General features: G+C 42.4%; 1 protein-coding gene across 1 annotated transcript in view; it reads left to right on the forward strand.

Annotated features, from left to right (window-relative positions):
- The window catches only part of LOC124598405 (Down syndrome cell adhesion molecule-like protein Dscam2), a 701,156-nt gene that overhangs the window by 434,901 nt on the left and 240,237 nt on the right, over nucleotides 1-26,018 (forward strand). The window contains exons 13-15 of the mRNA XM_047135998.1: nucleotides 11,645-11,783; nucleotides 12,147-12,266; nucleotides 14,518-14,694. Of these exons, the coding sequence (XP_046991954.1) occupies nucleotides 11,645-11,783; nucleotides 12,147-12,266; nucleotides 14,518-14,694 (436 nt within the window). The remainder of the gene's footprint in view (nucleotides 1-11,644; nucleotides 11,784-12,146; nucleotides 12,267-14,517; nucleotides 14,695-26,018) is intronic.

The following is a 26,018-nucleotide window of genomic DNA, read 5'->3' on the forward strand; positions in this document are numbered from 1 at the left end:
AAAATCCAGTATACTCCTGCTTTTCAAGATGTTCTATAATTTGAGGTTTAATCTGTGTGTCGTGTTAAAGTTCGATTATTTCGTTTATGAAGTCAGTCTTATGAAACCCAAATTGGCAGATTAGCTTGGGATCATCTTGTTCAAAGTGCCAAGTGTTCTCCATGAGAATGGAACAGCCTCGATTATTTCTAATGTTTGCAAACCTGCTTGTTATTTCTTCCAAATATTCTTTCAAAGAGGGTGCCATGTCTCGTTATTTTTGGTGATAGGTTGAGTCAGATCGGGGCACAGAAATAGCTGGAAAGTTAGATAAATCTTTTTCTTGAAGTTCATTTTTATATAATTGCATTTTGGTTTCAGATGCTAATGTCATATTAGTCATTTGCCTAATTATATTGTTTGATCCCTGCAATTCCAAATTAAATTTATTGAATTTTTGTGTAATGTCGGACCAAAAACTGTAAGCTCCTACAATTCGTCATTATCAAGTTCTCCATATTTGTCGTTTCCTTGTAAGAATAAAATAATTTTAGGTTACAAGGTGACAAACCGTTTTCTTTTGATTAGCCATCCGACAGCAGCATTTATGACATCACAGTAAAAAGACTGTCATTCTGCCACTAATTATTTACATTTTCGCTGCTGAAGCTCACGTGCAGGAATGAAATTTATCACTCATGATGGTTTTCATCAGATCCTTCGTTATTTTAAATTTTACATGCCGAGCTTTCTTGACGCAATAAGTAGTGAATGCAGAGTAATTCTGGTAAATCACGTTTCCTCTTAATTAATGTAATTGTACTGTTTGTTTATGTCCGTCATTGATGGGCAGCCTTCTGTACACAATGATTTTAAATTACTCTTAGGTAAGCCATTTTTTTACAGAATATTTAATTGCATCCATGAAATCACAAGTTTTTGTGTTGTGGCCTCTCATAGTTACGATTGCTAAAAAGTCTCCTTCTGTATTCCGTCATTAGTACAGCAACACACATATAACGAAAATTGGGTTATCGAAGCTGTATTTGTACTGGAATCTTAGGCAAAACTAAAGTATTTGCATAGTTTTACTGTATTAATTACCCCCTCAAACACATAGTTTGAAGTATCTTTTATGTGGCAGCGACAGGTATAAGGGGCGGTCAAGTGAACCCGAGACAGATGGGAAAAGCGGAAAAAAATTGTTTATTTTTTCAGAAGAGACGCCGTAACTGTTAAAAATTTTCACACTGTGAAGTAAGACGGTCAATGCATTCACTGAAAAATGTTTGCAGTTGCCTACGGAACCCTGAAAGAACCCAGCCGAGCACGTCTTCGTCCGAAGCAAATCGACGACCACGAATGTCTTTCTTCAGGGCACCAAAAATGTGGAAATCGCGTGGGGAGGGATTGGGACTTAACTGAGGGTATTTAAGGGCTTCCCAGCGAGACAGTCTTGGGGGGGGGGGGGGGGGGGCTGATCCCAGGCTGCAGAAGTTTCGCTGGGAACCCTTACACACCTTCCGCATATTTGGTGCCCTGAAGAAAGACATTCGTGGCCACCGATTTACTTTCGAAAAAGAAATGCACGCCTGGGTACAATCATGGTTTGTTTCCATTTTTTAACAATATTTTTCCATCAAGGCACTGACCGTCTTGTCTCACAGGGGGATAAATATGTTAACAGTTATGGCGATTGCTTATGAAATAATAAACAGTTTACTTGCTTCGTTCTCATATGTATCGTTTATCGTTTCCATTTGACTCCCCCTTACACATCCTAAAAGCGTAAGCTTATTTATTTCAGCGAATATTCTTTGCTGTCTGAGAAACATTGACGCGAAGTTTGAGAAACAGTCATCATGCGTTACTTTACTAATTCAGCTTCAGTGAAAGGTTTCATATTTTGCCCTGCAATATTACATGCTTCGTACGATGCTTTCGTGACAGCCTCATTTTGCTCAACTGCGACTCAGATGAGCAATTTTTTCCTGTCTTTCACTTGACTCTAATGGAAAAACTACTGTAAATGAGCCATGCTTATTTTTATAGTGGCGAAATATATTTACGGCACATTAAGTTGTATCTTCTTTGTCTCCACTCATAAAACAAAATTCTAATTTGTATTTTTCTTGGAAACTTCTATTTTCTTCTCTTCTCGTCCTGGTAGTAACTATTATTGACAGTATAACAGACATTAATTATACCTACTATTAAAGATAATCACAACATGGACGAGTACAAATACACATCAACGCAAAGAACGCTCAGGAGTACGGAGAAATAGTTCGCGATTGACGACAAAGCTGATGGGGAGGCAGCACGGGCATACGGCGTGCCCCCATTCTTGACGTTTTCTTCGCGCTCTTCTCCTAGGCCATCTGAAGGACAGTGTGAGCAGCAATCTACGGCTGTTTGCTGATGATGCTGTGACACCCGGGAAACTATCGTCGTTGATTGACTGTGCGCGGATTCAAAATGAGTCAGACAATGTTTATAGTTGGGTAACGAGTGGCAGCTTCCTGTTAACGTAGAAAAGTGTAAGTTAATGCAGACGAGTTGAGAAAACAATCCCGTAATATTTTGAATACAGCATCAGTAGTGTTCCATGGTGGTGAACGAAATGAGTCATCATTTTCTTTTTGAATGAGCATTTTAATGGCAAAGCAATAGCAAGGAGCTGAAGAACAAAGTTATTGCGGAGCATGCTCAAATAACGTTCACTGTTCACAGTTTCTCAGTTTCTTCAAAGAAAAAAGGTCCAATAAGTCCGTGACTGGAAATTGTCATCCACACCATAATCCTCGGAGCATGAAGCACTTACGCGGAAATTTTGTTTGTGAACTACACAGTCAGAATGAAAATGTCTTGACTGAAAAATCAAACATTGTTGAGTGTTTGTTCACAATCCTCCACCCAGCGGGCAAACAGTAGTCCCTGTCGCTTGTGTTCTGCACTGAGCTTCTAATCAGAGGTTATTCGGGAGGTCACTTTCAAGAATCCGTTGTGCGGAGCGTCTGGATATGCCCAGTTGCACTGCTGCCTTTCTGTACGGTTTGTCGGGGCTTCTCTGTAGCGCAACTCGGACCGCTTCAACATTCTTCCGGCGAACAGACTTCGGAAGACCCGCTTCTCTTCCAGTATTGATCCTCCCCCTACAAAATGATCATACAGCCTGTGAATGGTTCTGTTGCAAAAGGCCCATGGCGTGTTAAACTGCTGTCGAAACCGCCTCTGAGTCGCAACAGGACTTTTTTTCGTTTGATGAAAAAGTAAAACAGCTGCCGATCGCTGCTGCGTTGTTAGTTGTCCACTGTCGGCCAAGTCTCGTAGTGACCAACACTAGTCTCGTAGCGACAGTACCGTCAATTACGCGTCATTTCTTTACTCATTTGTTTCTGCAAGCTTTACTGCTACTGCTGTTGAGATGCTGAACGGGATATTGGTGCGACTCACAAATTATGTACGAAACAAATGGTGACACGTTTCGGGCGCCACGCTGTATCTCGGCGTAACGTTTCAAAGTGATATGAAATGGAACGAACAGATAAGCATGGAAGGTGGTCGACTTCGGTTTATTGGAAGAATTTTAGGAAAGTGTGGCTCATATGTTAAGGAGAGCACGTATGCAGAACTCTACTGCGAACCGTTTTTGTGTGTTGCTCGAGTGTTTGGGATAAACGCCAAGTCGGATTGAAGGATAACATCGAAGCAATTCAGAAGCAAGATGCTACGCTTGTTAACAGTAGGTTCGATCAACGCGAGAATATAACTGAGATTTTTCGTGAACTTAAATGAGCATCCCTGAAGGAAAGACGACGTTCTTCTAACGAGACACTATTCAGAAAATTTAGAGAACCGGCACTAGTAGTTGACTGTAGAACGATTCTACTGCCGCCAACATACATTTCGCCTACGAACCATGAAGACAAAGAGAAATTAGGGTTCGTAAGGAGGCATGCAGACTCATTTTTGCCTGACTCTGTTTACGAGTGGAACATGAAGGGAAATAAGAAATGGTTCAAATGGTTCTGAGCACTGTGGGACTTAACATCTGAGGTCATCAGTCCCCTAAAACTTAGAACTACTTAAACCTAACTAACCTAAGGACATCACACACATCCATGTCCGACGCAGGATTCGAACCTGCGACCGTAGGGGTCGCGCGGTTACAGACTGAAGTGCCTAGAACCGCTCGGCCACTCCAGCCGGCTGAAGGAAAATGATTAGCGGTGTACAAGGTACTCTCCGCCATACACCATACAGTGGCTTGCGCGGTACGTATGTAGATGTAGTTGTGGTAACGCCTTAGAGGTTAACGCGCTTTTATGATAAGAATTCCAACTCAGATCCTATCAGTGAAAGGACATCAGTAAAGTTAAGATCTCTCCTGTCTTACGAAAAATCGTAAAAGACACCTTGCAAGCTATTTAGTTTTTCGTAGAAACGATAACAGGTTTTGAGTAACAATTATGTAATGGGTAAATATGGCATTCGTACTTCAAGTTTCGGATAAGATATTTTAGGTGAACAGTTAACGAAAGGAACAAAAAATACAAGAATAAAGGAACGTAACAGTTCGCATACACCTGAACACTGTTTTAGGTACGTTTAAAAAATTGCAAAAGTGCGTTTCGTGGTTGGTGAATAAATATTAAGTTAAATAAAACCACATAAAACGACGATAAACGGTGAAAGGCTGAATTTAAATTGGGTGGTGAGGTAACGATCAGTAGTGGACAGAACTCAGCAGAAAATAGTGCCCTTACTTCCCACGGTGATACAGCCCTGTTACAAGAGGAAAATATAAAAAGGCTAGGGGCCCCTTTTTTTTCGTGCACCCTTCATATGTGATAGGCTATGTAACGAAAATCCAGGTGTGATGTTTAATCTCGATCTTTGTTTTCTATAATTACAAAGTAAATTTAAGTGTAAAATAATTTTAATTAATGTGCCTTGTGAACTACTTTTTTGAGTCCATATTTGACACCAATTCGATTGTATGGAATCTCATTGCATCTTGTAAAGTGGAATCTATTAGTATAATGTGAGACAGCGTCATCTTTATAGTACGGTTAAAGTTACATTACGTCTGACAGCCGACGAAAGGGGTCGCGTTGTTTCGCCACTCGTCGCGGCGCACCGACAACTGCAACACAGTACATGGGTAAATGTCAACTGGGCAGCGCTCGAGTCTAGACTGCAGTGTATGACGGGCCCACTTAGATACCACGCAACACATGCGCTTAAATATCAAGTGCAAAATAATTCTAATCACAAAATGTATGTGAAATCTTATGGGACTTAACTGCTAAGGTCAGCAGTCCCTAAGCTTACACACTACTTAACCTAAATTATCCTATGGACAAACACACACACCCATGCCCGAGGTAGGACTCGAACCGCCGCCGGGACCAGCCGCACAGTCCATGACTGCAGCGCCCGAGACCGCTCGGCTAATCCTCCGCGGCTTTTAATCACACTGCGGTTACAATAAACAGCTACGACACGTTGGGCAAACCTCCCTTTCCGTGCTAAGTCATTCACGCGGCTGTAAGTACACCGAGGAAATCGGATGTAAAACCTCAGCCTCATACAGGGTGTTTCAAAAATGGCCGGTATATTTGAAACGGCAATAAAACCTAAACGAGCAGCGATAGAAATACACCGTTTGTTGCAATATGCTTGGGACAACAGTACATTTTCAGGCGGACAAACTTTCGAAATTACAGTAGTTACAATTTTCAACAACAGATGGCGCTGCAAGTGATGTGAAAGATATAGAAGACAACGCAGTCTGTGGGTGCGCCATTCTGTACGTCGTCTTTCTGCTGTAAGGGTGTGCTGTTCACAACGTGCAAGTGTGCTGTAGACAACATGGTTTATTCCTTAGAACAGAGGATTTTTCTGGTGTTGGAATTCCACCGCCTAGAACACAGTATTGTTGCAACAAGACGAAGTTTTCAACGGAGGTTTAATGTAACCAAAGGACCGAAAAGCGATACAATAAAGGATCTGTTTGAAAAATTTCAATGGACTGGGAACGTGACGGATGAACGTGCTGGAAAGGTAGGGCGACCGCGTACGGCAACCACAGAGGGCAACGCGCAGCTAGTGCAGCAGGTGATCCAACAGCGGCCTCGGGTTTCCGTTCGCCGTGTTGCAGCTGCGGTCCAAATGACGCCAACATCCACGTATCGTCTCATGCGCCAGAGTTTACACCTCTATCCATACAAAATTCAAACGTGGCAACCCCTCAGCGCCGCTACCATTGCTGCGCGAGAGACATTCGCTAACGATATAGTGTACAGGATTGATGACGGCGATATGCATGTGGGCAGCATTTGGTTTACTGACGAAGCTTATTTTTACCTGGACGGCTTCGTCAATAAGCAGAACTGGCGCATATGGGGAACCGAAAAGCCCCATGATGCAGTCCCATCGTCCCTGCATCCTCAGAAAGTACTGGTCTGGGCCACCATTTCTTCCAAAGGAACCATTGGCCCATTTTTCAGATCCGAAACGATTACTGCATCACGCTATCTGGACATTCTTCGTGAATTTGTGGCGGTACAAACTGCCTTAGACGACACTGCGAACACCTCGTGGTTTATGCAAGATGGTGCCCGGCCACATCGCACGGCCGACGTCTTTAATTTCCTGAATGAATATTTCGATGATCGTGTGATTGCTTTGGGCTATCCGAAACATACAGGAGGCGGCGTGGATTGGCCTCCCTATTCGCCAGACATGAACCCCTGTGACTTCTTTCTGTGGGGACACTTGAAAGACCAGGTGTACCGCCAGAATCCAGAAACAATTGAACAGCTGAAGCAGTACATCTCATCTGCATGTGAAGCCATTCCGCCAGACACGTTGTCAAAGGTTTCGCGTAATTTCATTCAGAGACTACGCCATATTATTGCTACGCATGGTGGATATGTGGAAAATATCGTACTATAGAGTTTCCCAGACCGCAGCGCCATCTGTTGTTGAAAATTGTAACTACTGTAATTTCGAAAGTTTGTCTGCCTGAAAATGTACTGTTGTCCCAAGCATATTGCAACAAACGGTGTATTTCTATCGCTGCTCGTTTAGTTTGTATTGCCGTTTCAAATATACCGGTCATTTTTGAAACACCCTGTAGGTATTTATTTCCATAATCTGAAGAGCGCTTACAAACTTCCGCTTCTGTAATTATTGTCCACATTTGTTATTGATAGTATATTCCAAGACAAAAAACGACGCACCACGAAAGAATTATCCGAATGGGATGGAAATCGGTAGATGTGATGTACATGTACAGACCAACAAATGACTATAATTTAAGAAAAATTGGATGATTTATTCAAGAGAGAGAGCTTCATAAATCGAGCATGTCAATACCGTGTTGCTCCACATATAGCCATTATGCAAGCAATTATTCGGCCTGGCGTTGGTTGATAGAGTTGTTGTATGTCATCCTGAGGGATATCGTGGCAAAGTGTCCAATTGGAGCATTAGATTGTCAAAAGTTCGAGCTGGTTGGAGGGCCTTGCGCATAATGCTCCAGATGTACTCGATTGTGGATAGGTCTGGCGACCATGCTGGCCAAGACAGCATTTGGTAAGTACGAAGACAACCAGTAGAAACTCTCGCCGTATGGAGGTTTTATCTTGTTGAAATACAAGACCAGTATGGCCTGCCATGAAGGGCAATAAATGGGGCCTAGAAAATTGTCGACGACCACTGTGCTGTAATGGTAGCGCGGGTGACAACCGAAGAGGCCCTGCGACGAAAAGAAATGACACTCCAGAGCATCACTCCTGGCTGTTGGACCATATTGCGGGCAACAGTCAGGCTGATATCCCACAATTGTACGGGCCATCTCCAGACACGTCTTCTTTGGTCATCGGAGCTCAGTTCGAAGAGAGATTCATCACTGAAGACAGTTCTACTCCAGTCAACCAGATTTCAGGTCGAGGACGTTTTTGAAGACGCCACAGACAGTGGTGGGATGACAACCTGACTGTCGCCCACCCTGCACCTCGACACCAGGAGTGTTGGTATGCCGCGCGGGATTAGCCGAGCGGTCTCGGGCGCTGCAGTCATGGACTGTGCGGCTAATCCCGGCGGAGGTTCGATTCCTCCCTCGGGCATGGATGTGTGTTTGTCTTTAGGATAATTTAGGTTAAGTAGTGTGTAAGCTTAGGGACTGATGACCTTGGCAGTTAAGTCCCATAAGATTTCACACGTTTTTTTTTTGTTTGTTTTTTTTTAGTGTTGGTATGGGGCAGCATTTCCTTTGATAGCAAGATCCCTTCGGTTTTCATCTGCGACATCCTTACAGGCCAGCGGTTCGTCGACGATATTGTACGTCCCGTTTTGTTGCCCACCCGCACACGTTGAGAGTTTCTACTGCTTGTTTTCGTGTTTTTCAAACCCTACCTTGGCCAGCGAAGTCATCAGATCTCTCCCCAATAGAAATCGTTCGGAGCATTATGGGCAGGGCCTTCCAACCGATTTGGACGATCTAACGTGCCAGCTGGATAGAATTTAGCACGATATACCTCAGGAGGACATCGAAACACTATCAGTCAACACCAAACCGAATAACTGCTTGCAAAGGCCCCGAGGTGGACCATTCCATTATTGACTTGGGCAATTTGTGAATCTCTTTCTCTTTAATACATCATCCACTTTTTTTCTGAACCATTTGTTCGTCTGTACATGTACATCACATCTATCGATTTCCGCCTCATTGGAAAAAAGTCCTTCGTGAGTGTCGCTTTTTTTGCCTTAGAATGTATTATCCTGCAGTGGGCACGCGGAAAGTTGGTCGACGGGCCTAATATACGGGGTGTTCAAAAAGTCTCTCCGCAGTGCCGTATGATTGTTAGCCGCGCGTGCCGTATGCCGCAGTGAATATACCGAAATGAAACTCAGTGAAATACAAGTTATTAATTTATTGACTATTCATTTTTACTTACAAATTCTCACATTAAATGTTGAAAGTGTCCCCCCTGTTGTTGAATACAAAATTCAATTCGTCTAATCACGTTTCCAGACACAAGCTGTAACATTTCTTCTGTAACAGAAGAAGTGAAAGTGGATATTGCAGTTTTCGATTCATCCATGTTTTTGGTCGGTTTTTATAGGCAGTTGCTTTCGCTGCACCCCAGAAGAAACAGTCAGGTGGTGTTAGGTCAGGCGACCGTGAAGGCCAAAGTCTCTGTAATATTATGCGATCACCAAAAACATTAGCAAGCAGTGACATTGAAACGTGAGCTGTATGCGCAGTTGCACCATCTTGTTGAAAATAACCGGCTAACAATCATACGGCACTGCGGAGAGACTTTTTGAATGTTGAGACAGTCCACTTCAAGGGAATTAACCCAGGCAGGCGAACAATCATACGGCACTCGCGGCTAACAATCATACGGCACTGCAGAGAGACTTTTTGAACACCTCGTACTAATCGCCACATGTCGACACCATTCGGAACGCATTGTGTTGACTGTGGTCTGTTTCCAGTTCTGCCAACCTCAGCGATCTAACAGATGTGACACACTCTAGTTACGTGGTGAGGTGTTGTTGAGTTTGCTATGTGTGCGAAAGACTTTGATTGATAATACACTATTGGCCATTAAAATTGCTACACCCAGAAGAAATATAGATGATAAACGGGTATTCATTGTACAAATATATTTTACTAGAACTGGCATGTGATTACATTTTCACGCAATTTGGGTGCATAGATCCTGAGAAATCAGTACCCAGAACAACCACCTCTGGCTGTAATAACGGCCTTGATAAGTCTGGACATTGAGTCAAACAGAGCTTGGATGGCTTGTACAGGTACAGCTGCCCATGCAGCTTCGACACTATACCACAGTTCATCAAGAGTAGTGACTGACGTATTGTAACGAGCCAGTTGCTCGGCCACCATTGACCAGACGTGTTCAGTTGGTGAGAGATCTGGAGAATGTGCTGGCCAGGGCAGCAGTCGCACATTTTCTGTATCCAGAAAGGCCCGAACAGGACCTGCAACATGCGGTCGTGCATTATCCTGCTGAAATGTTGGGTTTCTCGGGGATCGAATGAAGGGAAGAGCCACGGGTCGTAACACATCTGAAATGTGAGGTCCACTGTTTAAACTGCCGTCAATGCGAACAAGAGGTGACGGAGACGTGTAACCAATGGCACCCCACACCATCACGCCAGGTGATACGCCAGTATGGCGATGACGAATATACGCTTCCAATGTGCGTTCACCGGGATGTCGCCAAACACGGGTGCGACCATCATGATGTTGTAAACAGAACCTGGATTCATCCGAAAAAATGGCGTTTTGCCATTCGTGCACCCACGTTCGCCGTTGAGTGCTCCATCGCAGGCGCTCCTGTCTGTGATGCAGCGTCATGGGCAACCGCAGCCAAGGTCTCCGAGCTGATAATGCATGCTGCTGCAAATGTCGTGGAACTGTTCGTGCTGATGGTTGTTGTCTTGCAAACGTCCCCATCTGTTGACTCAGGGATCGAGACGTAGCTGCACGATCCGTTACAGCCATGCGGATAAGATGACTGTCATCTCGACTGCTAGTGATACGAGGCCGTTGGGATCCGGCACGGCGTTCCATATTACTCTCCTGAACCCACCGATTACATATTCTGCTAACAGTCATTGGATCTCGACCAATGCGAGCAGCAATGTCGCGATACGATAAACCGCAATCGCGATAGGCTACAATCTGACCTTTATCAAAGTCGGAAACGTGATGGTACGCATTTCTCCTCCTTACACGAGGCATCACAACAACGTTTCACCGGGCAACGCCGGTCAACTGCTGTTTGTGTATGAGAAATCGGTTGGAAACTTTCATCATGTCAGCACGTTGTAGGTGTCGCCACCGGCACCAACCTTGTGTGAATGCTCTGAAAAGCTAATCATTTGCATATCACAGCATCTTCTTCCTGTCGGTTAAATTTCGCGTCTGTAGCACGTCATGTTCGTAGTGTAGCAATTTTAATGGCCAGTAGTGTAGTATATGAAATTACATGTTATTGCACCACTGAATCTGAGACACCATCACAATAGTTTGATAAACTGTTAAAATCCCAGTTTTCTTCTATTGACTGCGTTGTTTTACAATAGCTGTAATTAACTTTGTGTTCCTCGCTATAAATAAGTATCGCATATGAAATGACCGTCTCCGTAATGCGCATTCATGATTGCATGTTGAAGGCGTCAAAATTTACGCCATAGCAGCTGATCCGTACGAGCCGCGTACGCGAGTGTGTTGTCCTACCCCTCTGTACCTGAGTTAAGCGGTCGAATTCACAAACGGCATTTAAAATTAAACATACCTTAAAATTTTAGTGTCTCTGTAAGTATTTTTGTTTGTTACTGGACAGGAAAATTACCCTCTTAAGAAGCTCTTAACGTTAGTGGTCGTTTCTAAGTTCGCCTGTTGGTTGCTAGGTGCATATCATTACACACGTAAAATGAGGCTGAAAACCGCGGGTCTTTTGAATACTTGGTTCGGGCCGCAGTTGGACGACCACCGTGCTACAAGCGATCAACTCGAATGTAACAATAAATGCAACTAAGGACAGGGGTCACAGTAAGTCTGTGTGTTTTTTTGTAATGCATTTCAAATGTAAACATTGCTCTTTGTTTTTCTCAGGTTATTGAAAAAGAAGGAGGTGACTTCTTCAGCCTGCTAGTGTTTAACAAGGTCACTTCACAACACAGCGGTGTGTACACCTGTCTAGCTTCCAACACGGCTGCTACAGTCAACCAGTCAGCACATCTCCAGGTTAACGGTAAGACGTTCCTCATGCCTTCCAGGCAGACTACTGTTAGCTGTTAATGTCAGTAAATGCAGACGTAATTTTTTTTTTTTTAAAAAAGCAACTAGTTATAAAAATTTGTACATTAGGCCTCAGTTCTCCTGAATCCATGGATAAAAATATGTGTCTTCGTTTACAGTTTATTTGGCTATTTTCAACTGCACTGTGAAATATGCTCACAACACAAAATTTGCACCATAAGCGTAAAATATTTCGCTTTAAAAAATTACATAAAAACCAAGGAGAAATGTTGTTCTTTCTGTTTCAATTCATCCTCTAAATTACTACAGCTAGAAAAACAATAACTTTTAGTAACGCTTCTGTCTTCTCTTTTAGTTGCACCACAGTGGTTAAAAGAACCTCAGGATACATCTACGCTGGAGGGTAATTCCCTATCCGTTCACTGCCAGGCACACGGATTTCCTCAGCCAACTATCTCCTGGTTCCGTGGCATAGGTGAGCAAATGTTGTAACACAGCTATAGCGACACAAAAAAGGAAGATCGCTCACGCAAGTAAGAAATTAAGTCACAAAGCAGACGATATCATTTTTCAATACAACTTCTGCAAATTACCTGTGAGTTATTGAATAATAGCAGGATTTTCATCATATCTGTGGTACATACTAATGAGATAAGCAGTTTTTTATGTTAGTAAAGTCTTGTCCTGTCAGAATAGACCTAAGATTTGGCAAACGAACACTTTTCTTGGAAACCGAACGAGAAACATAGTGATATGGAAAACGTTGTCAAATAAAAAGTCTAATTTGTTCGGAATGAAAAGTAATTTTTTTAAACTACAATAATTGTTGTGGTGGACCTGCATTGACATAGAAATATTTTTACAGCAACGAAACACATAAAAGCATTTGGCGGCGTGACTCTGGTGTCAGGTTCTACATATACTTCTGAAATTTCCAGCAGGTCGTCTAGACTCTTTGTAACAGTAAGGTTGACTCAAAATGGGTTGCCCAGAAAGTAATGCACCACATTTTTTTTTTTTCCCCCTCAGCCGAAAACAATGCTACGAATGCGAATCGTTACGTATGTACAGGGCTATTACAAATGATTGAAGCGATTTCATAAATTCGCTGTAGCTCCATTTATTGACATATGGTCACGACACACTACAGATACGTAGAAAAACTCATAAAGTTTTGTTCGGCTGAAGTCGCACTTCAGGTTTCTGCCGCCAGAGCGCTCGAGAGCGCAGTGAGACAAAATGGCGACAGGAGCCGAGAAAGCGTATGTCGTGCTTGAAATGCACTCACATCAGTCAGTCATAACAGGACGAAATTCAACAAAGATCCACCAACTGCTAACTCCATTCGGCGATGGTGTGCGCAGTTTAAAGCTTCTGGATGCCTCTGTAAGGGGAAATCAACGGGTCGGCCTGCAGTGAGCGAAGAAACGGTTGAACGCGTGCGGGCAAGTTTCACGCGTAGCCCTCGGAAGTCGACGAATAAAGCAAGCAGGGAGATAAACGTACCACAGCCGACGATTTGGAAAATCTCACGGAAAAGGCTAAAGCAGAAGCATTTCTTAAACAGGAGATTGGAAAACCGATGGATCGGTCGTGGTGGAGATCATGATCAACAATTCACGTCATGGCCTCCACGATCTCCCGACTTAACCCCATGTGATTTCTTTCTGTGGGGTTATGTGAAAGATTCAGTGTTTAAACCTCCTCTACCAAGAAACGTGCCAGAACTGTGAGCTCGCATCAATGATGCTTTCGAACTCATTGATGGGGACATGCTGCGCCGAGTGTGGGAGGAACTTGATTATCGGCTTGATGTCTGCCGAATCACTAAAGGGGCACATATCGAACATTTGTGAATGCCTAAAAAAAACTTTTTGAGTTCTTGCACGTGTGTGCAAAGTATTGCGAAAATATCTCAAATAATAAAGTTATTGTAGAGCTGTGAAATCGCTTCAATCATTTGTAATAACCCTTTATTATTTGAAGTCTCCTGAGTGAGCACGCCAAGTTTCCGCCACTTCCGACAGATAGCGTAGCAGCAGGACAGTTTCAAACTGACGTCCGTAGGTGATGTATGTTACAAACAACGTGCCGTCATTGAATTTCTCACTGCAGAGAAATAAACTGTGGGGAATATTCACAAACGCTTGTGCAAAGCCTATGGAGAATCTGCTGTCGAAAGAAGTACAGTAAGTCGCTGGGCACGGATGGTGCTGTCAATAGAAGGCGGTTCGGCGGAGCTCCACGATTTGCAACGGTCGAGTAGTCCATCCACAGCTGTCACACCTGACACGCTGTAGTGAGCTGACGTTGTCATTCGCGAGGACAGACGCATTACGATGGTGTTACATCTGTGAATCAGCAAAGGAAGTTCATACAGTGAAACAATGGCTCCGCCACCAGAACAAGGATTGGTACCGACATGGCATACACGCCCTTGTTTCACGCTGATGGAAGGCCATAGAACAGGATGGAGATTACGTGGAAAAATAGGGTGTGCAGATAAAACTCCATTCTTTCGTGCTTATAATTCTCATTATGTTAAATAAATAATTGTTGAAGAAAAAAAATCGGTGCATTACCTTCTGGACAAGCCTTGTATTTCAACTGTTATCAACATATTATTTAGCCCACATCAAATTAACTGAGAAACATACTTGTTAATTTTCCTTTAAAAAAATGCACAAATGCAAGTATTCGAGACCTCCGTTTCCATTTTCTTTTAGGTGGCAAAGCGACCGATTTCCAGCCACTGGTCCACACTCCACCACACGTTAAACTGTGGGAAAATGGAACGTTGTCAATACAAGCGGCATCCTCGGACGATGAGGGATTCTACCTATGTCGTGCTGACAATGGGATTGGTGATGGCATCAGCAAGAATGTACAGGTTTCAATCAATGGTAAGAGAATTTTGCTAAGGGATATTTTCTTGTACAAATCTGTTTGATTTTCACGTTTATCTTTGTACTGCACACTTACGAATTTGACTGTGAAAAGCTAGAGACACAAATCATGTTCCCAAAAAAGAGCTCGGTATTACTTTGAAACAGATCATGTGAATGATATACCTATTGCAGTTTTATCGACGAAGGACGCCGGAAGCTGCAGTATTCAATAGGCAATAAACATGCTATTTAAAGTCGATAATGTTAAGGAAAAAAGAAAAAAATTGTGAATATCTACGTCGTGTATAGTAGTGTCGAAGTTAAATCAATTGTAGTTATGAATCATTGGGTTCAGTTGCAACGAACATTTATGAAATAGGAGAAATTGACCTAAAATGACAAGTGCGCTAAAATGGCATCATCATTCGACAGCAGGGTTAATCAGAAGAAGTTTGTATGCTATTTCCTTGATGCTTTTGAACAGGGTGGCCTACTTGTAAATGTTAAAACATCGTACCAGTCTCTCAAAATTATAGATTTTGAGTCATGATTACCGTACATCATACAAAAAGTTAAAGCAAGCGCACAACTTAACTACTACCAGTAGTAACAGTAATAATAATAGGAAATTTTATACTTTAGATCCCTAAATAATTGGGTAGTAGTAGTAATAGTAGCGGGCGTCGTAATAATGCAAGGGGGGGGGGGGGGGGCACACTGCATGCGCAGAACAGATTTTTCACCGTTCTGCGCATTACGTCTGCGTCGAGAAACATCTCAGTTCGCGCGCGCTCGTACATGAAGCGACTAAGTTTTGTGTTGTTTATTTTCTTGTTGTATCGAGTTTATTCTTTCTGTTAGACGTTAACAATGCGAACTGTGCTGTGGCTGTGTGTGGAAACTACAATCAGAAGCATATCATAAGTTCCCCGAAGACCCTGAAACATCTGCTCGGTGGGTACAGCTCTGTAGAAGAAATGATTGTATTAACTTTAATTTTAAAGAAGCCCATTTTTACGTGATCTCCAAGCCGAATTATTGAAACTTCAGCCAAAGAAGACCTTAAAGCCGACTGCAGTTCCTACATTGCATCTTACTAAAGCCATTTCTTCTGCTGCTGGTTCATCCTCTGTCCACCAAAGACGTGCAAAAGAAGACTCTGAAACACGTACACGTGCACTTACACGCTAGCTTCTTTGTCACCGAAGAAAAAGAAAGCAGATCAAAGCACAGAAACAGACTTACTGAGAGTGAGAAAAAACAGCGTTTAATAGCTGAAAGCAATGCATTGAAGACGATAAACAAATTACTGTCTGATGCATTAAACAGACAGAGGAAGTGAAGCCAAGTCCTCCAGTGTCGACAAAGTGTTAGAGTGATAACTGAAGTACAGCAAGTTTTATAAAAATGATTTACGGACACACAAACTAAATGTCTCATGATGTCCAAGACGAGTACACGTTGAAGTCAGGAAGACGTAAGCAAAGCCTTGCTTCTGCGCTCTCTGTCCAGGAAAACTTAACATTTATTTGAGAAACGTAAGGGTATACCATTACAGGGATTTTCTACGTTAAAAAGATGGATTTCTAATATTTTTCGCTGTTTTCCTGACGTTTTGACGGATGTGATGCACTTCATGACTAAGCAAGCAACAAGCTTAAGCGAAGCCGAGAGGCTGCGCATGCTGAGTTTTGATGAAATGAATGTGCACAGTCCCATATGCTACGACCAAGAAACCTACATCCTGTACGGGACACATAGTCAGGTACAGGTTGTTACAGTTTATGTGGAACCTGGAAGCAACCTATGTATTACATCTACAAAGACACTCCGCAAGCCACCGTGAGGTGCGTGGCGGAGGGTACCCTGAAGCACTACTTGTCATTTCCCCTCCTGTTCCATTCGCAAACAGAGCGAGGGAAAAACGACCGTCTGTATGCCTCCGTATGAGCCTTAATTTCTCGTATCTTATGTTCGTGGTCTTTACGCACGATGTATGTCGGTGGGAGCTGAATCGTTCGGCAGTCAGCCGCAAATGCCGGTTCTCTGAACTTTCTCAGTAGTGTTTCCCACTTGGGTTCCCGAAGCATTTCCGTAACACTTAAGTTTTGTTCTAACCTAACGGCAACAAATCTAGCAGCCCTCTTCTGAATTGCTTCGATGTCTTCCTTCAATCCGACCTGGTACGGATCCCAAATAATCGAGCAATACTCAAGAATAGATTTCACCAGCGTCCTATATGCGGTTTCCTTTACAGATAAACCACTGCTTCCTAAAATTCTCCTAATAAACCGAAATCGACCATTTGCCTTTTCTACCTCAGTTTTAATATCCTCCTTCCACCTCATATCGCTTCTCAACGTCATGCTCAGATATTTAAACGACTTGACTGTGTCAAGCTGGACACTATTAATACTGTATCCGAACATTACACATTTGTTCTTCCTGCTAATCCGCATTTACTTACATTTATCCACATTTAGAGCTAGCTGCCACTCATCACACCAACTGGAAATTTTGTCTAAGTCGTCTCGTATCTTCCTACAAACAGTCAACTTCGATACCTCACCGTACACCACGGCATCATCGGCAAACAACCGCAGACTACTGCCCATCATGTCCGCCAAATCATTTATAGGCCTATATGAAAAGAACAATTTTGATACTATGATGAATCTGGATTTGCTGGTCAGTACCATCAGAGAGACGCAGAAAGTGGGATTTGTTGTAGTTGGTATTGTTATCTGATTTGGGAAGTAAAAATGGGTAAGTGTAGAAGGAATTCCACATCGACTACACAAACAAGTACTTCATCAACCCTAACGATGAAACGAAACGTGTTTGGGTATTTGCTGATGTACCACGTATGTTGAAAGTTTTGAGAAACCATTTTTTGGATCGTAATTTTTGATTAAGCTATGGAAAAACAATAACATAACGCATAATCGAGCAGCTGCTGGTGAAACATAATGGCGAGTTAAAACTCTGCCCTAAACTTACTACTCACCATGTGACAGTTTACAGAAGGTATCGACAGCGCGTTCATCTTGCCTGCCAGCTCTTTCTTTCGTAATGTCTGAATAAGAAGATATTATAGATTATTTTTAAGTTGGTAAACGACACGTTTAACGCCATCAGTTGGAGGATACCTCTTCGCAAGCGACCAGTTTCAATTTTATTTTATTTATTTACTAGTCAAGTTCCGTAGGACCAAATTGAGGAGCAAATCTCCAAGGTCATGGAACGTGTCAGTACATGAAATTACAACATAAACGTAATAACAGATAAAAATAAATGTTCATGAACCTTAAAAAAGTCAGTCCATAAGTTTAAGTAAACGCTATCAGCAATACAATAAAAATCAGCTTAATTTTTCAAGGAACTACTCGACAGAATAGGAGGAGTGACCCATGAGGAAACTCTTCAGTTTCGATTTGAGAGCGCGTGGATTATTGCTAAGATTTTTGAATTCGAGTGGCAGCTTGTTGAAAATGGATGCCGCAGTATAGGCTACTGCACACCTTTTTGAACAAGAGTTAAGGAAGTCCGATCCAAGTGCAGGTTTGATTTCTGCCGAGTATTAACCGAGTGAAAGTTGTTTATTCTTGGGAATCAACTAATATTGGTAACAAGAAACGACAATAAGGAATATACGTATTGAGAGGCCAATGTCATAATACCCAGACTCGTGAAAGAGGTCGACAAGAGGTTCGTGAACTAACACCACTTATAGCCCGAACCCCCCGTTTCTGAGCCAAAAATATCCTTTTAGAATGAGAAGAGTTCCCCAAAATATAATACCATACGACAATAGCGAATGAAAATAAGCAAATTAGACTAATTTTCGTGTCGAACGATCAGTGACTTCTGATACCGTTCGAATAGTAAAAGTGGCAGTATATCACAGTAAGACTCAGTTTTTACAGTTTCTAACACACAATTTATCAAAACCTGACGTTTTAATTTCATTGAATGGGCATATGATTAGTGAAACTGAACAGTTCAAATTTCTAGGTCCTCAGATAGATAGTAAGCTGTCGTGGAAAGTCCACGTTTAGGATCTTGTTCAGAGAGAAGTATTTGAAAACCAGGACTGGTAGTCACTCCATCTGATCCTTTCAACAACTGATCAGGCAAGTTGGTGTCTGCCTGTAAAAAGATATTATACACTATATCCCCTCAGCGTTGTCTTGAGCATTCAGTTCACCACAGAATCAATAATGTAGTTCAGAGTTTTAGTGACTATCAAAGGGAATTAGTACATCACTGAGTAAGCACTGTTCACTTTAAGAAGTTCTTTACACTGAAAGAAACATAGTCAGCCAGCAAATGCATTAGAAATTTGTTGCTGTGAAACAAAATTGAATGTGCAACAGAACTGGAATCCTGTTTATTTCCATGTTTGACAGAATTGTGTTATCAGTGTACTGTGCCATATAATGAAACCAGGAAAACAAATTTCTGAATATAGCATATGGCTACAAACATTTTCCTTACATATGTTTTTAATAAACAACTAGCCACATACTTTCCATTAAAGACATATGCTGCAGCTATCTCCATGTTATCCTATGTGGTTAAATTTCTTTAGAATAGAATCTTTATTTGCCTTTCAATATGTTTTCCATACAATTGGCAATACTTTTTTTATAAATTACAATAATTATTATTGTACATAATTGTACCTGTGCAGGGCAAGCAGATACCATGCTAAAGTAATATTGATAATACCACAATTATTCATTCACAGTAGTAATAATAATAATAATAATAATAATACATCATAACAGTTAAATATACAATAGTATCAAGATATATTTATGGTACAGCTTACGTATACATGTAAAAAGTCTTTGCTGGTACGTTACTGTCACAAACATATATGTATAATTCATATGGCAGTTTTTTGTTTCATGTAGCATATCTCTTTTGTGTCACTGTTTAGAAACTCATCTAGTGAGTAATATGGCGTACATTTGAGCCACACTTCTATTGTCTGCTTAAAGTTATTCATCGGTAGTTCGCTCACAGCTTTTGGGAGTTTGTTATTAAATTTTAAGCTAAGGTATTTATGGCTCTTTTGTGTAAATGTCAGCCTTGTGTACGATAGGTCTATGTTACTATTATTTCGAGTATTATGAACATGCACTTCAGATCTTAAGTTATAGTTCTTTACATTCTCTTTAGCTTATATCAAACAATTATATATGTATATACTAGGTAGTGTCATTATCTTTAGTTCTTGAAAATGGTTTTTGCAACTTTGTCTTGGTGCTAGTCCTAAAATGCACCTGACTGCTTTCTTCTGCCACTTGAAGATGGTATTTGAACCCACTGAGTTACCCCAAAGATGTACCCCGTATTGCAGTTGTGAATGGAAAAAAGCAAAGTATGTGGAGATTAGCAGATTTTTACTGATAACATGTCTCAGATTGTGTAATAGAAAGAGGGTTCGAGCAAGTTTGCCACATAGATAATTTGTGTGTCTGTCCCATGTAAGTTTTTGATCTATATGTAAACCTAGTAACTTGAAATTTTTTGTATTCTGTTCAATTGGTTTCAGGGTTTAGCTGTAAACTTGTCTGAAATCCTGTATTGGAGATATTTTATGTACCTTGATGGTCTGTTTTTGTATTCTTCATCTCTTTCAGTTTGTCCATATAATTTTACATCACCTGATCTGCAGAATTTCTCATAGTCTCCAGTGTGTTAATTTTTTCTTTCAGACTGTCCACTGGAACCCTAAATCACACAGACAATGCAGAAGCTCAAAGCATATGTCCAATGTCTTGTTTTCATTGCATCCAGTTCCATTACTCCAGTGAAAACTAATATATTTGATATCAGTGAGGGTTTACCCTGATTTTGCCAAACATAGTAACTGATGCCCAGTTAGAAATTGATGAGCAACGTGATTAAATAGTTGTAGAAATGGCACAACAAATTTTGAAAAAGAATTTAAGAAATAAGAAGGTAGGTACTCTGTAGAGAATGATCTGGTGAAGACAGTGTCAGCACCGAAGCATACTGGTGTGGGATTTGGGTCTGCTTTGGGACAGAGTATTGAACTCACTTCAATTCTTTTATCATTAGGGTTAATTTGATGTTGGAAAGGCTGCTTCTATCAGATATGAGGTCTTACATTTGTTTGATTCCTGTAGATATTACCAGAAGGTGGGTTTACTCTGAGTGAGACCTTCACATCAGCAGGAAAGGGAAGGGAAAACTGGGCCAACAGCAGATAACTTAAAGGAGGGCGGTGAGGGGGTGGGGGAGGTACTCTCAAAATGTTAAAATATGAGTGGCTATGGGAGTCAGAGGGCTATATTTCTTAGGACAGGGAGGGGAGAAAGAAAATAAAATATAGAGGGGTCTGAGTTGAAAGACACTTTAAATTTGAAACAATAGTTAAATAGCAGGCCCATTTTAGCATACAGCTTCTGTGTAAACAGCTCTTAAGAGAAAATATTTAGCAAAACCAAAATTTTTCCTGTAAGCTGTACCTCAGCCAGTAAAAAGTATGCAACATCAGTTATCCTCATTACACCAGAACATGCAAGGTCTTAGAAGTAAAACTGATGAACTACTCAATTAACAGAACCTGCCTCTCTGAAGATGATGTGACCACTGGTACAGATATTTTACATGTTTCATGGTTTAAGTTGCCTTCTTACTTCTGTAGCTTGATGTGGAGAGAGGAAGGGCTGCCACACTTTTAGAAATTGCTTTAAACTCAAGAATATTGATATCGATGAGTTCTGATTAGAGCCAAATCTAGAAGCATTCCATGACAGACCCTTTATAACAGTAACTATATATGGAGCACCTGCAGGAAATTATAAACTGTTCATAACAATATTATGAAAAGGAAAGTTGCTACTCGCCATATAGCAGAGATGCTGAGTCACAGATAGGCACAACAAAAAGTCTCTCACAATTATAGCTTTCAGCCATTAAGGCCTTCATCAACAATACACACACACACACACACACACACACAGATATATATATATATATATATATATATATATATATATATATATATATATATATATATATATATATATATATATATTAACAGGGAAACATTCCACGTGGGAAAAATATATCTAAAAACAAAGATGATGTGACTTACCAAACAAAAGCGCTGGCACGTCGATAGACACACAAACATACACACAAAATTCAAGCTTTCGCAACAAACTGTTGCCTCATCAGGAAAGAGGGAAGTTACACTTTCCACATTCTAATACCATGTCACCCTCACAACACCCCCACAACGACCCCATTAAGTTTTATTTACATTCCCTCCGCAAACATGCCTTCACCCTAGCCAGATTACGCTCGCATATTTTATTTTCTCGGGCTTGTCTGACGTTTGGCATTACCCCCAAAGGCCTCACACTTAAAGTTCCCATCTCTGGCTGCAACCCTTCTTTCCATCAGTCCCTATACCAGTTCCAAACTGAACAATCCATTGCCCTCACCCACCTAATCCTTCACCTACACATCAACTCAGCCAATGAACACACCCGTCAACTCCTATCCTTAATAAAAGTCCTCAATCTTTCCTCTCCCACATCCACACTGGCTGTTCAGAGCATCCTCCTACAGGCCAACCGCAAATTAGAACTTCAAAAAACTATCCAATCTCCTGGTTTCCCACCTCCGGAAAGGCAACTCACTCACCCTTCACAACCTTTCCAGCAAACCTCAACCTCCTCTCATTGCACACAAACCCAGTCTCTCCCATCTACTCAGTCTCCCACTTCCAGCTCCACTCCCTCCAAAACCTCAAAATTCCAATCAACACAATCTGGAACCACAACACCCTAATTCAGTAGTTAACCTTTCCTCCAAACCTCTCTCCCAATCCGAAACCTCTGTCCTATCCAAAGGCCTCACCTTCAGCCCCACTCCCAGATTCAACCAAACAGCCCTCGTAAAAAGATTTACTGTCCTACACCCGTACTCTCTGCTGGAAGTATCACTTTGCCACGAAGAAAAATGATCCTAATCCTTCTCCTAATGATCCAACTCCCCAAGACACTATCCAAATTGAACCCTGCCTGGAACAGTTCCGTCCTCCGTCACAGCGGAACCCACCTCCTCTTCCTCAAAATCACCCTCTCCAAACCTTCCAGGAATTTCTGACTTCCAGCCTTGCCTCTCAATCCTTCTTAAAAACCTTAATCCTACTCCCAACATCACCACTGCTGAAGCCCAGGCTATCCGTGATCTGAAGGCTGACCGGTCCATCGTCATCCTTCCGGCGGACAAGGGTTCCACGACCGTGGTACTTGATCGTCGGGAGTATGTGGCTGAGGGGCTGGACTGCGTCAGCTTTCAGACAACACCACATACAAAGTTTGTCAAGGTAATCCCATTCCTGATGTCCAGGCGGAGCTTCAAGGAATCCTCAGAACCTTAGGCCCCCTACAAAACCTTTCACCTGACTCCATCAACCTCCTGACCCCACCGACACCCCGCACCCCTACCTTCTTCCTAAAATTCACAAACCCAATCATCCCGGCCGCCCCATTGTAGCTGGTTACCAAGCCCCCACAGAACATATCTCCGCCTATGTAGATCAACACCTTCAACCCATTACATGCAGTCTCCCATCCTTCATCAAAGACACCAACCACTTCCTCGAACGCCTGGAATCCTTACCCAATCCGTTACCCCCGGAAACCATCCTTGTAACCATTGATGCCACTTCCTTATACACAAATATCCCGCTCGTCCAGGGCCTCGCTGCGATGGAGCACTTCCTTTCACGCCGATCACCTGCCACCCTACCTAAAACCTCTTTCCTAATTACCTTAGCCAGTTTCATCCTGACCCACAACTTCTTCACTTTTGAAGGCCAGACATACCAACAATTAAAGGGAACAGCCATGGGTACCAGGATGGCCCCCTCGTATGCAAACCTATTCATGGGTGGCTTAGAGGAAGCCTTCTTGGTTACCCAAGCCTGCCAACCCAAAGTTTGGTACAGATTTATTGATGACATCTTCATGATCTGGACTCACAGTGAAGAACAACTCCAGAATTTCCTCTCCAACCTCAACTCCTTTGGTTCCAACAGATTCACCTGGTCCTACTCCAAATCCCATGCCACTTTCCTTGATGTTGACCTCCACCTGTCCAATGGCCAGCTTCACACGTCCGTCCACATCAAACCCACCAACAAGCAACAGTACCTCCATTATGACAGCTGCCACCCATTCCACATCAAACGGTCCCTTCCCTACAGCCTAGGTCTTCGTGGCAAACGAATCTACTCCAGTCCGGAATCCCTGAACCATTACACCAACAACCTGACAACAGCTTTCGCATCCCGCAACTACCCTCCCGACCTGGTACAGAAGCAAATAACCAGAGCCACTTCCTCATCCTGTCAAACCCAGAACCCCCCCACAGAAGAAACACAAAAGTGCCCCACTTGTGACAGGATACTTTCCGGGACTGGATCAGACTCTGAATGTGGCTCTCCAGCAGGGATACGACTTCCTCAAATCCTGCCCTGAAATGAGATCCATCCTTCATTAAATCCTCCCCACTCCACCAAGAGTGTCTTTCCGCCGTCCACCTAACCTTCGTAACCTCTTAGTTGATCCCTATGAAATCCCCAAACCACCTTCCCTACCCTCTGGCTCCTACCCTTGTAACCACCCCCGGTGTAAAACCTGTCCCATGCACCCTCCCACCACCACCTACTCCAGTCCTGTAACCCGGAAGGTGTACACGATCAAAGGCAGAGCCACATGTGAAAGCACCCACGTGATTTACCAACTGACCTGCCTACACTGTGACGCATTCTATGTGGGAATGACCAGCAACAAACTGTCCATTCGCATGAATGGACACAGGCAGACAGTGTTTGTTGGTAATGAGGATCACCCTGTGGCTAAACATGCCTTGGTGCATGGCCAGCACATCTTGGCACAGTGTTACACCGTCCGGGTTATCTGGATACTTCCCACTAACACCAACCTATCCGAACTCCGGAGATGGGATCTTGCTCTTCAATATATCCTCTCTTCCCGTTATCCACCAGGCCTCAATCTCCGCTAATTTCAAGTTGCCGCCACTCATACCTCACCTGTCATTCAACAACATCTTTGCCTCTGCACTTCCGCCTCGACTGACATCTCTGCCCAAACTCTTTGTCTTTAAATATGTCTGCTTGTGTCTGTATATGTGTGGATGGATATGTGTGTGTGTGCGAGTGTATACCCGTCCTTTTTTCCCCCTAAGGTAAGTCTTTCCACTCCCGGGATTGGAATGACTCCTTACCCTCTCCCTTAAAACCCACTTCCTTTCGTCTTTCCCTCTCCTTCCCTCTTTCCTGACGTAACAACAGTTTGTTTTGTGTGTATGTTTGTGTGTCTATCGACCTGCCAGCGCTTTCGTTCGGTAAGTCACATCATCTTTGTTTATATATATATATATATATATATATATATATATATATATATATATATATATATATATAAAATAGAGGGAAACATTGGTGTCTGTGTATGAGCGGATGGATATGTGTGTGTGTGCGAGTGTATACCTGTCCTTTTTTCCCCCTAAGGTAAGTCTTTCCGCTCCCAGGATTGGAATGACTTCTTACCCTCTCCCTTAAAACCCACATCCTTTCGTCTTTCCCTCTCCTTCCCTCTTTCCTGATGAAGCAACCGTTTGTTGTGAAAGCTTGAATTTTGTGTGTATGTTTGTGTTTGTTTGTGTGCCTATCGACCTGCCAGCGCTTTTGTTTGGTAAGTCTCATCATCTTTGTTTTTATAATAGAGGGAAACATTCCACGTAGGAAATATATATCTAAAAACAAAGATGATGTGACTTACCAAATGAAAGTGCTGGCAGGTCGACAGACACACAAACAAACACAAACATACACACAAAATTCTAGCTTTCGCAACCAACGGTTGCCTCGTCAGGAAAGAGGGAAGGAGAGGGAAAGATGAAAGGATTTGGGTTTTAAAGGAGAGGGTAAGGAGTCATTCCAATCCCGGGAGCGGAAAGACTTACCTTAGGGGGAAAAAAGGACGGGTATACACTCGCACACACACACATATCCATCCACACATATACAAACACAAGCAGACATGTCTGCTTGTGTTTGTATATGTGTGGATGGATATGTGTGTGTGTGCGAGTGTATACCCGTCCTTTTTTCCCCCTAAGGTAAGTCTTTCCGCTCCCGGGATTGGAATGACTCCTTACCCTCTCCTTTAAAACCCAAATCCTTTCATCTTTCCCTCTCCTTCCCTCTTTCCTGACGAGGCAACCGTTGGTTGCGAAAGCTAGAATTTTGTGTGTATGTT

The sequence above is a fragment of the Schistocerca americana genome, chromosome 1 (assembly GCF_021461395.2).
Source record: "Schistocerca americana isolate TAMUIC-IGC-003095 chromosome 1, iqSchAmer2.1, whole genome shotgun sequence".
Classification (NCBI taxonomy): Eukaryota; Metazoa; Arthropoda; class Insecta; order Orthoptera; family Acrididae; genus Schistocerca; species Schistocerca americana.